At 65.6% G+C, this 11,095-nt stretch overlaps 2 protein-coding genes across 2 annotated transcripts; both read left to right on the top strand.

Moving 5' to 3' along the window:
- Window positions 1–618: 618 nt before the first annotated feature.
- On the top strand, window positions 619–5,783 carry MNEG_9542 (hypothetical protein; the record flags this gene model as incomplete). The annotated part of the gene is made up of 12 exons (XM_014041987.1): window positions 619–661; window positions 1,060–1,175; window positions 1,496–1,661; window positions 2,044–2,122; window positions 2,467–2,575; window positions 2,966–3,055; window positions 3,398–3,453; window positions 3,701–3,817; window positions 4,168–4,211; window positions 4,494–4,609; window positions 4,890–5,020; window positions 5,597–5,783. The coding sequence occupies 12 exons, from the start codon at window positions 619–621 to the stop codon at window positions 5,781–5,783; spliced, it is 1,254 nt and encodes a 417-aa protein (XP_013897441.1).
- A 4,482-nt stretch (window positions 5,784–10,265) lies between these two features.
- MNEG_9541 (hypothetical protein) lies at window positions 10,266–10,667 on the top strand (the record flags this gene model as incomplete). The annotated part of the gene is made up of 1 exon (XM_014041986.1): window positions 10,266–10,667. A coding segment is annotated over one exon (402 nt), but the record flags the coding sequence as incomplete, so codon positions are not given.
- Window positions 10,668–11,095: the final 428 nt, after the last annotated feature.

The following is an 11,095-nucleotide window of genomic DNA, read 5'->3' as shown; positions in this document are numbered from 1 at the left end:
CCACCACCCTCCCCGCGCCCCCTCCCGCTCCGGCTCGTCAGCCGTGGCTGCACAGCGTGTCAGTAGAGTCTTGACAGCAGCGCAGGGGCGGTCACTTTCAAGCTCTTGTGTGCTTGTTGTGACAACTTACATATCCTGCAACCATTTCACATATCCTGCTATGGCCCCCGCATCCGATACAATTAGCATTATTTGCCACCCACCGTCACCCACCGTCACCGGCCGTCACCCGTCACCCCGCAGGGTGGTGTACCGCCTGCTGCTGACCTACAAGTTCACGGCCACCGAGGCTGGGAAGTACCGCCCCACGGTGCCCCTCTTGAACGAGTGAGTCACCCCCTGAACGAGTGAGGTGTCTTGGCGACGCCTGCCGCCGCGGGGTCTTCTTTTGCCGCCCACCACCATTCGGGAGTCCAGAATGCTTGGTTTTGAGGGTGCTGCAAACACAGCAAGACCACGGTGCCCTCTGCACCGGCAGCTTCCTATCGCTCTCCTATTGCCCCATGCATCACCCCGTGCCCTCCATCCCGTACCCCTCACCCCCACTCCACCACGCCCCATCCCTGCCCCCACCCCCTCCCTCCAAGCACCCTTTACGAGTCCCCCCTTGAGAGCCAGATGATCATGCTGTTCGACGCAAACAAGCGCCTGCTGCACACTGGTGGGGATGGGTGTCGTTTTTCTATGTTCCGTCAGCTCCACATCACAGGGGGGCCGTTGAAAAAAACCTCCGGGCAGGTCATCCAGGGTTGCTGTCAGGCATCCCGTCACAGAGTGGTTGATACGAGCTGCTGCTTCATGGGTCCGGCTCCATCAAGGGGGAGTGATGTTTTTGGTGGATAAGGGGGGGCTCCTGACGGCTGCACTTTGTCGGTTGGAGTGTGGAACCCATTTCATCTGACGGCGGAGGAGGCTGCTTGTTCAACCTTGACGACAGGGAAGAGGGGGGGGGGGTGAGGCGTGCGACCGACCGTCCCGCAAGTTGGGTCGTGCCCGCACAAAGAATTCTGGACACACTTTTTTCAGGATCCCCCGCCAACCGCCGCCAACCGCCGCCAGGTGACGCGTACCCTGACACCGTGCAGCTGCCCAAGGGCGACTTCACGCTGCGGCTGGCGCTGCGCCACGAGAGCATGGAGCTGCTGGAGAAGCTGCGGGGAACCTGCGTAGTCATGGTGGGCGGCGCGGGCGCGGCGTCGTGGCCGGCAAGCCAGTGGATGGCAACGAAATTTGTTGTCGGCACGGGAGCTCCCAACCACAAAGCTTTTGAGGCCGAGAACGTGATGGGCGCGGCAGCCCCGCATCCGGCGCGCCGCCATTCTTGGCACGACCACCTGCAGTTGACATTTTATACAGTCCTGTGGAGTCATCCGGACCGCACGTTTCCCCCCAGCCTCCGTCCCCCGGGGCCGCCTGGCTCTACCCGCATCCCCCCAAAATCAAAAAGTCGCGCCCCGACACAATTCGGGCCCATGCCACCATCAACCACCAACAGGAGCGGTCCCTGGACTCAGCCGTGACTGTCCCTGTGTACGGCTCGCACGCCTCCGCCTCCTCCGCGGGCGCGTCGGCGGGGGAGATGTTCCTGGGGGCGGGGGAGCGCGTGGCGCTGTGGCTGGGAGCGCCGGCGGACGACAAGCTGCCAAAGGACGCGAAAGAGGGTGGGGCGGTGATGGAGAGATCATGAGATCTGCGCCTCCAAAAAATTGGATCGAATGAGGGGATCGTGAATGTTGCGTGAGCAATGGCCCAAGGGGCCCCTGGGAGCTGGCGGCAGCATCAGGTTGACTGCGGCCTTCTCATATGAGGGATCAGGGTTGCACCCTGATTGCTGGTTATTAGGATTCCCCGGGTCTGGCAACCTGCTTCAGGGTTTGCAAGCGCGACCCATTACCCAAGCAAATTTCGGAGAGTTGCCGGGACTGCCGTACGGTCGAGTGCCTTGGCCCCCCCTCCCCCCTTCCCTACTGCTCCCTTTTTACACGGCCGCTCTTGCTCACCCCTCGATACCCTGCACACACGTGTCACGCACGTGCGCACCAGGCCGCGTCCTGTCGGGGAAGCTGACGCTGGGGCAGCTGCGGCGCGGCAGCGGCGCCGCGCCTGCAGAGCACGCCCTCAGGTGGGGCGCCGGGCGTTGCCTAAATTACAGTCAGCTGCTCGTGTTGACTACCCGGAATAGCCCCCCTCGAGCACAATGCGTGCTGCCCCCAATATCCCCGTCCTCGTCCCATTACAAAACAATTCCCTGCCTGTCACCCTATAAACATGACATGTCATTCCCAACAGCCTTCAAGCTCTCACAACAGCACACACACACACACACACACACACACACACACACACACACACACACACACATATACGGTACACAAAACACTCGCGCACACACCCACAAATGCGCATCAAACTCAAACACGACTACACTCCAGCCACACGCCACAAAACCCACCCGCACCCGACCAGGTACGTCGTCCCCCCCGCGGTCAACAAGGACGCGCAGTCAAACGGCGGCGCCGCCAAGAAGAAGGACGAGCCAGAGGAGGAAAAGGACGCCGCCACGAAGGCGCGCCCTGTTCCCTGTCCCTTTCTATGCCACAATCCCTGCGATTGTCTCGACATTTGAGGCTGGGTTTCCCCCAGAGGATCTTGCTGAAATGTGGCTGCGCGCCGCACAACAGGATCCGGCCGGCGGCGCGCCGCGGGGGGTTGGCGGCCTGCCTCGGGCTCGCCGTCTGCGCCTGCAATCACCAGTGGCGTCGGCGTGATGAATGGAGGCTCGAGGTCATGCGATGCCCTGATCAATCACCCTCCCCACATCTGGTTGTCATAAAGCGCACACACACGCACACGTGCACGCGTGCGTGTGCGCGCGCGTGCACACACACACACACACACACACACACACACACACACACACACACACACACACACACACACACACACACACATCCTCCCCCCACAGGTGTCTGAAGCTCTGCGTGACGCCAAGCTGGCGCTGATGAAGGACCTCCGCGCTGACAAGGACGCAGCCACATACGACGCCCTCGCAGCGGTGAGTGGGCAGCCGCGCCGCCGGCGCTGCCTCGCCGCCGGCACCACCTGGGCAGTCAAGAAAGAGCGGTTGCTGCTCCCCAAGGCTGGGTTGTGGCGCTGCCCGTCGGCGTCGCAGTTTTCCTGCAGCTTTGCTGCGCCAAGCCTCGACCTCTGAGAACGATAGTTTTCCCCGCGCAAAAGAACCCACTCACGCGGGGTTGCACCACACTTTGCCCCCCCATGTCTACAAAACACATGGAAATGTGACATCCAGCAATGTTGCGTTCAAGTGAAGCCCACCTTGCCTCCTCGCGTGCCCACCCACACTGCCCCGGCGCCGGCCTGGCTCCGACCGCCGTAGGAGCTGCGTGCGGCCCACCCTGGCCACCTTCCTCTGCTGCTGGAGCTGCTCAGGAGGTGAGCCGGGCGACCCGCGCTCCCGCACGCACATTTGACCACCCCAGTGTAGCCGCCTGACCCCATCTGGGGCCCACGTGGCGCCCCGCCACCCAGCGACCCCCCCCCCCCACCTTCCTTACTTGGCCTGCACCGTCTGTAGCCGCTCTCACACACCACACAAGATCCTGCCCCGGCTGCCCTCATCAACCTCGGAGCCTCAAGCCCTTCAAACCTCGGAATGCTGCTATCATTCCCCAACACGCAGGGGCGATGCGCTGTCCAAGGACAAGGGGGCGGAGCGCCTCTCCCAGATCATCGCCGCAGCGGACGAGGTTGTCGCGGCCATCGACGCCACCTCGCTCGCCGCCTTCCTCGCGCTCAGGTGCGGCCGCTCGCTGACAGTCCGAGGTCACAGTGATGTGAGGCTTACACGTTATGTTGTATACTGCAGCACACTATTTGTGTCAACCCTGGCTGTGGCCAGCACCACTGTTACGCCGGCATGCTGGCATCGCAAGCCTGGGAGGATGCACACCCCGCACAGGGACCCGCAGCGAGCCAACCGTGCCAGCGCCAGTCGCCCTGTCTCCTGCCAGGCAGTCGGAAGCTGTCGCTTGTTGCTGCACCTGTTATTGTCGACTGCCGCACGCCTGCTGACCCGGACGGGCGGCCCGCGCGGCACGCCGCTTTGTGACGCGGTGCACCTCACCACCTCCCATTGGAACACCGCAGGGCCCCCGACGAGGCGACGCAGGACGCCGCAGGCGAGGGCGGCGGTGAGCCGCGGCCCCTCGCCCCCGCGTCATCTGGCTCGCGCGCGCCGCTCCATTCTGCGGCCCACCTCCGTATTCGCGTATTCGACCCCGTCAACACGCAACCCAGCACGTCCCCCCCTCCCCCCCAAACTACATCCTGCCCTGTTAAAATTTTATCTCGTCCGCCTATCTGGCCCCGGTCTCACATCCTCCACCACCCCTCATCCGAAACCCGGTTTTCAACCCCACTTTTGAACCCCCTCAATTAAACACCACCCGGCAACCCCCGACCCCCGTCGCCAGGCCCCTCCTACAAGGCCCAGAAGAAGAGGTGGGACGAGGCCAAGGCCGCGCTGCTGGAGGCCCTCAGCAAGAAGCTGGAGGCGCAGCTGGACCAGGCAGACCTGCAGGAAAAGGAGGTTTGACCGGGGGTTGACCAGGGGTTGACCGGAGTTTGACCTGGGGTTTGGCCGGGACATGAACGTGGGGTTGACGGAGTTTTGTCAATGGTGTGGAGGCTGGAATTCGAGCATGCCGTTGGGCGGGAATTCGGACAGTAGAGAGTGACGATTTGCTGCGTAGGTGGATGCTATAATGAAGCAGCATATTCCTTCTGGCCCGTCACAACACTCTTTCCGGCATCAGATCACATTACACCCGACAAACGCCCCGCACGACCGTTTCGCCCTCCCTCACCAGGCGCCCGGCACGGAGGCGGCGCCTGCGGCGGCCGCAGCGGCCACGTCGGCGCGCCTGCGCCAGTGGGTCGACACCGCGTCAGACGCGGCGTACGTCCTGCTGCACTCGCGTGTCGAGGCGCGGGCTGGCAGGTGCGGGCCCCGCGCTCTCACCCAATCGCGTTGCGAGCCGCAGCGTGGGGGTGTTTTCTGGGGCGCCGCAGCATAACGGTTGTGTCGACTTCGGGACGTGCGCGCACTCGGCAGTCTGAGCAGCGCAGGCGAACCCGAGGCTCCTGGGTGCGCACGGGCGGAGGCCGCTCTGCCGATCGATGCACGATTTGCCCTGCGCGCCAAGTGGTTGTGATCCAGCGCTGGAATAGCGCCTGTAGGGCACCTCCAACGGCCCCTCCCTCACGTCCACGGCCCTCGCTCCACAGGCCCACAAACCCCCCGCCGCTGACTGGCCCCCCGCTCGCGGTGCACGCGCACGACACCTCCGCACCTGTCACGCTCCCACCCCCGCGTCTCTGGCACACACACATACACACACACACACACACACACACACACACACACACACGCACGCACGCACGCACGCACACGCCCCGCCTAAATCCTGAGACTCCAAACGCAGTGGCGATGGGTTTGCTACATATACACCCTGAATTTGAAAAAACTCTATCCGAAACCCTACAACCCTGAACTCTAAAACCAACCACCCCCCAGGCTGGCCGGCGCCCTGAAAGCCCTGGACAAGGCGGAGAAGGCGGCGGAGGACGACGGCAAGCCCCCCAAGAAGGAGCTGGCGGAGCAGCGCGCCGCGCTGTTGGGGCGCCTGGGGTGGGGCCACTGGGCGCGCTACGAGGCGGCGAGGACGCGCGCGAGGTTCCCGGGCGCGTTCCCGCCCATCTGATCTGGTCTGACCCGACGCGGCCCAGGCGGCGCCCGGGAGGCGGCGCTGGAAGGCTGCCCGCGGCCGGGGCGGGGCTTCCTTCGTTCCAACCGCGTCGCGTCGCTCGCTCGGCTGGCTGCAGTGAACCCCCCCTTTTTGTGTGCCCCGCGATTCATCCGTCTGGTGAAGGGCTTTTTCTGGTGAAGGGGCCTGCTCCCAAGGACGGCTTTGACACTCTGAAAGGCAGAGGCGGCAGCTGGGAGCATGCCTTGTAACCCCCCGACCCCTCCACATGCGTTTTGGGCTGGTGGGGTGCAGGGGCTGATCCTGGCGCAGGAACTTGCTTGATGTTCGTTGTCCAAAGCCTGCCTGTGCAGAAGCTCCTCGACAGCCGTCTCAAAGGAAGCCAGGAGCCTTGCATGGCGGCCCCAGTGCGGGGCGCAGCAGAACAGAGCGGTTGCATGCATGTTCTCAGGTCTCACGCGGCCTGGCGGCCAGCTCTGGGAAATTGCAGTGTCAGCAGGCAGCATGCAGGCAGGTTTTGATCAAGATTTGGTTATTGAGAACGGCGGTCTCGGCCGCTAAACTGACAACCAGCACGCGCGAGAAAGATCAGCCGTGGCGGCGCCGCTTGCCGCGCATCCCAACCGCCGCGCAGCGAAGGGCCCTCATCGCGCGCCGCCAGCTGCCGCGCTGGCGCCCGCGCCGCCGCCGCACGCAAGCGCCCACAGCCGCCGCACGAGCGGCTCCGCCGCCCGGCCCTGCAGGTACTCAGGCCGGGGGCGCCCTGGGCTAGCCGGGCCCCTGCTCAGGACGGGCGCCCTCAGGCGCTCTGGTATGCCCTGAAAGCCGTGCAGCGCCCCGAGGGCGGCGCCCACGATCGCGGCGTTGGTGTCCACATCGCCGCCCAGCCTGCAGGGATGGACGAATATGCGACAAGATTGAAAGCTATTCCCCGTGGTGGGGGCGGGTGGCGACGGCGGCGGCAAACGCAGGCTCAGCATGGGTGGAGGCTTGCTTTTGGAAGAGGTGCTTAGGGTGCGGATGCCGGTTGCGGCTCGGCAGCAGATGGGATGGGGCTGCGCAGCGCCGGCAATGGGGTCCGGGCCGCCCGGAGCCCCGTGGTGTGGGCTGCAGGCGGGCGGGGCAATGCCCCTTGCGCGATCCGGCGCGCGGCCAGTACGAAGCAAGGGGCCCTGTCGGAAGCGTGGCTTTGGACCACAGATGACACTGCGCATATTGGTGATGTCATTAACATGTGGGATGACATAACAGGGGGGGTACTCGCCTGAGGACGTGCCGGATGCCGTCTTCGTAGCTGGTGCCCTGGTGCAGCGCCCTGAGTGTTGGGCAAGGGCGGGGTGGGCGCGGTGACAGCGGACGGCAATGCGCGGGGGCGGGGTTCAAGGGTTTTGGCTACGGCAGCATCGCGTGCCGCAGCGCACCATGAAACCGCTGAGCGCACGAGGAGGCGACGTTGCGCGTTGGTAGAGGGCCCTCTGTTCACACAGACAGTAAGAGATGCATTCTGCACCGCTTCGCGCGCGCACACGCACGCCCCCACGCACACAACATACACACGGCACGTGCGGGCAGCGGCTGGGTTGAGCCCTGCAACGCAGTCGATCAGCAGCGTCCCACCGCCGATCTCTTGGTGCAGGCCGCTCGCCTGAACGCGTGGACAAAGCCCCACTTGAGGAATCCCTCCTGGGCTTCCACCGCCGGCCCCGGCCCCGGCGCCGCCGCCTCCGCCAGCCAAGCCACCACCTCCGGCGCGGCCCCGCCGCCGCGGCCGCCGCCTCCGTCGCCGCCGCCGCCGCGCGCCCAACTGCTTGCTGCGAAAACAGCGCCGGCCGCGTCCCCCGGGTGCTCTATCAGGTGGCAGAGCGCCAGCACGTATGCCGCGCTGGCATCCTGGAACGCGGCGCGGCGGTGCATGCGGGGCGAGAGCGGGGGCGTGGGCGGCGTCGGCTGATATTGGCCTGCGGTTGGGGCGTGCTTATCATGGGCGCGTTGCTCTTCAGATCAACGGACTCGCTATACAGTATATGAAACAAAGATTGGACAGGCCGAGCCCTGTCATCAGATTGTAAGGCTACAGCGGGCAATCCTTGCCCCACGCCCCAACCAAATCCACCCGCCGCCCTTGCAACACAACGGCCCACGGCCAGAGTAGTATGTCAACCGCCCGCCCCTGTGAAACCTGCCACCGCCCATGCACAGCGGCACCTGCGCGATCGGGTTGGGGTGCGTGAGGGCCGCCTCCTGGCGCGCCGCCGCCGCGACCGCGGCGGCGGGCAGGCGGTGCGCCCACACCGCCAGCGGGCTGGCGCGCATGAGCGCCCCGTTGCTCAGCGATGACCCGTTGTGCTGGGGAGCGAGGGCGAGGGGGGCGGACGAGGGTTTGACTGTGGGTAGCCGGGTAGCGCTGGGAATGATGCAAAATATTTGCATCTCGATAATGATATCATGAGCTCAGGGTGCACACAGAGAGGCAGCCGGTCAAGAAGCCTCGAGTGCATTCATGCGGGATGTGCAACAAAGCAGACAGGGTGCGGGGACGGAGGCGGGCGGGCATGTGCGAGTCGTTTGAGGCTGCGCGTCTGCCGGACCCCCCACGCGTGCGCACCCGCTGGGCCTGCAGCACCATCTTCTGCCCCATCCCTGGGCCTGGGCTGTCCCCAAAACCGCTCGACGCGCTGAGGGCGTTGCGGGTGGTTATGCCTGTAGGGGTGGGGCGTACAGGCAACACAGAGGGGTGGGCGGGTGAGTTTATGGCATCACGTACACCGATGTTCCAGGGGGCATGCTGAGATGGGGGGCTGCGCAGCAGCCCGCCACTCCCTGCATTGCGTTTACACGTTACAAACAAACGTTCCAAATCTTGCTGGGGGCGCATGCATCTGACAAGCTGAAGCAGGGGATGACTCTGATCCGCCCATCAAAAACCGAACGAGGGCGGTTACAGGCGCCGCCGCTCGCCTATGTCAAAGGGCGGGCTCTTGTACCACCGGCCGTAGGACCAGGCGATCGCATCCAGGGGCAGCCCCTCTGCGGGGCCGCCGCCGCAGAGGGCGTCCGCAAGGCTCAGCGCCATCTCGCTATCGTCAGTGATCTGATGGGGGGCCGGGTTCGTCAGCGGTTTCCTTGACGGTTTCGATGGCAGTTTTATCAGGAGTTATATCGGCGGTTGAAATAAAGGCAGGGCGTACGTGTGGTGTGAAAATGGGCAGCTGCAACGCTGCGCTGCGGACGCCGGGCCGGCGGCGTGCGGGCGCTTCGGATGACTAAGCGCGGGTCTAGGCGTGGGGTGGCTCCCCCGGGGGTGCACAGCTGGGCCGGGCCCGAGGAGGCCCCCTCGGCCGCAGGCGGGAGTCGCTGCGCGCAGTGGCCGATGGCTCGCGTGCCCCCGCCCTGCTGTCCAACCCCCGTCGTTCTGCACCGCTGCTTGGCACAAAGCGCGCCCCCACCTGGCCCGGCCCCAGCCTCCAGACGCCGCCGCCCGGCATCGTCAGCGCCTCCTCCACCTGCGCGCGCGCACACAAACACACACACACACACACACACACACACACACACACACACAGACAGCATAAGTGCAGGGGTGTGAGCCTTCAGACCGGCTGCAAGCACGGAACCCGTGCTGCCCCCATGATCTGCCGCCCCAATGCCCTCGCGCGGGCAGCAAGCGTTTTTTTGGTTCCAATCGGTTGTGATCTCTGCAGCTGAAACCACATGCGTGCCCCCGATGCCGCGCCGCGGGCCGCTGCTCGGGCGCATGAGTCACCTCTTCGTCGGTTGGGAGTCGCCGCAAGAACTCGAGCACGCCGCCGGCGGCGTCCCCCACCATCGCGCCCACCACGCAGCCGAGGGCGCGGTCGAGCCCTGATGCATCCTCGGTGCCTGCCGTCGCCGCCGCCGCGTCCGCCGCGGCTGCCGCGGTTTTAGGGGCGGGGCGCTTCTTGCGAGGGGATGCAAGATGCAACTTGCGAGGGCGGCGCCGCCGCGCGCTCGCGCGACTCGCGAGCGGCGGGAGCGGCGCTCGGAGCGCACCTGGCGCGGCCGTCGACGTGCCGCCAGGCTGCATGGGGCCCGCACCGCTTGCGCAATGATAGCAGCGGTAGCAATAGACTCGCCGAACGCGATGCAGCAGCAGCTGCGCTCAGCGGTGACGCGGCGAGATCGAGGGCCGGCGGCTGTGTCTTCCGAATACCGGTACATATCACACAGTACAAATCAATATGTAGATTCAATCACAGTGTATGAACCAGCGCTTTGTTGTAGGAGATGCGTGCGTGACTCCACGGAACCAAAAAGCGTAGGCAACAGACGCGGTTCGCACGCTTGCGGCAGGACAACATTGATAATCTCAATCCAAGGTGTTCCATATGCAAGCAGACCTGTTTTGACATCCAGATCTGGCGGTGGACTGACGGCACTCCCCTCACGACACCGGCACGCAGCTCGCCCGCAGCATAGGAGAGCGCGTCCAGTGGCGCCTGCATGATCGCGGCCTCGTGCCTGGGCGTCCTGCGGGGCGCCCCGCTCCGCGCCTGCCTGAGTGCGGCGCCCCTCGCCGCAGCCGCGTGGCGCGCCGCGGCCGCAGCTGCCGCCGCGCCCCCGCGCCGCGGCCTCTCCTCCGCCAACGGCAACGGCGAGAAGCACAGCGCTATCTACATCACCGACTCGGAGGGCGGCACGGTGCACGACCACACGCCCCTGATCCTCGGCCTGCTAAACTACTTTGAACGCCACCTCCCCTTTGTCGGCTACTTTGCCCCCTTTGGCGGCGGCGGCGGCCACGCGGCAGCTGGGCAGGTGGCGAGCGGCAATGATGTCATGATGGACCGCCACCTGAAGCTCATCTGCAGCGTGTTCAAGATGAAATGCGAGCCCAGGTGGGGGGTCGGATGAGTGGCTTCCTGTTTTTTTTGGATGAAAGTGAGGAGGGGCATGGGGCTCACCGCTTTCGCCGGGGCTGCGGCGAGAAACGGCAGCAGCAGGCGGCGCCGCCGGGGCGAGGTTAGCAGCGACGCTGGATCTCTTGGTGCCTCATGCAGCCGCGGCCGGGGGAGGCCGGCCGGGGGCCGGGGGCGGCCAGGCCAGGGGCAGGCGAGGTGCGGCGCGCCCGCCGGACTGGCGCGTAGCAGGCCGCACAGCTCCCCCCCCTGGGCCCAGCCGTGCCCGCGGACTGTCAACCCTGCTGCATGTTTTTTACAGCAGCCCTGGAGCCTCCGCTCGACGCCGGCCGTGCGCCCACCCTTGTGCATACGTGATCGCGCCCCACGCGACCTCGCCATGCCCCAGCGCCCACATCCCCTCTGCCCCGATCC

Source organism: Monoraphidium neglectum, assembly GCF_000611645.1.
Source record: "Monoraphidium neglectum strain SAG 48.87 unplaced genomic scaffold scaffold01972, whole genome shotgun sequence".
NCBI classification, from domain to species: Eukaryota; Viridiplantae; Chlorophyta; class Chlorophyceae; order Sphaeropleales; family Selenastraceae; genus Monoraphidium; species Monoraphidium neglectum.
The sequence above is the reverse complement of the archived record's forward strand: the minus strand, read 5'-3'. Positions and strand labels throughout refer to the sequence as shown.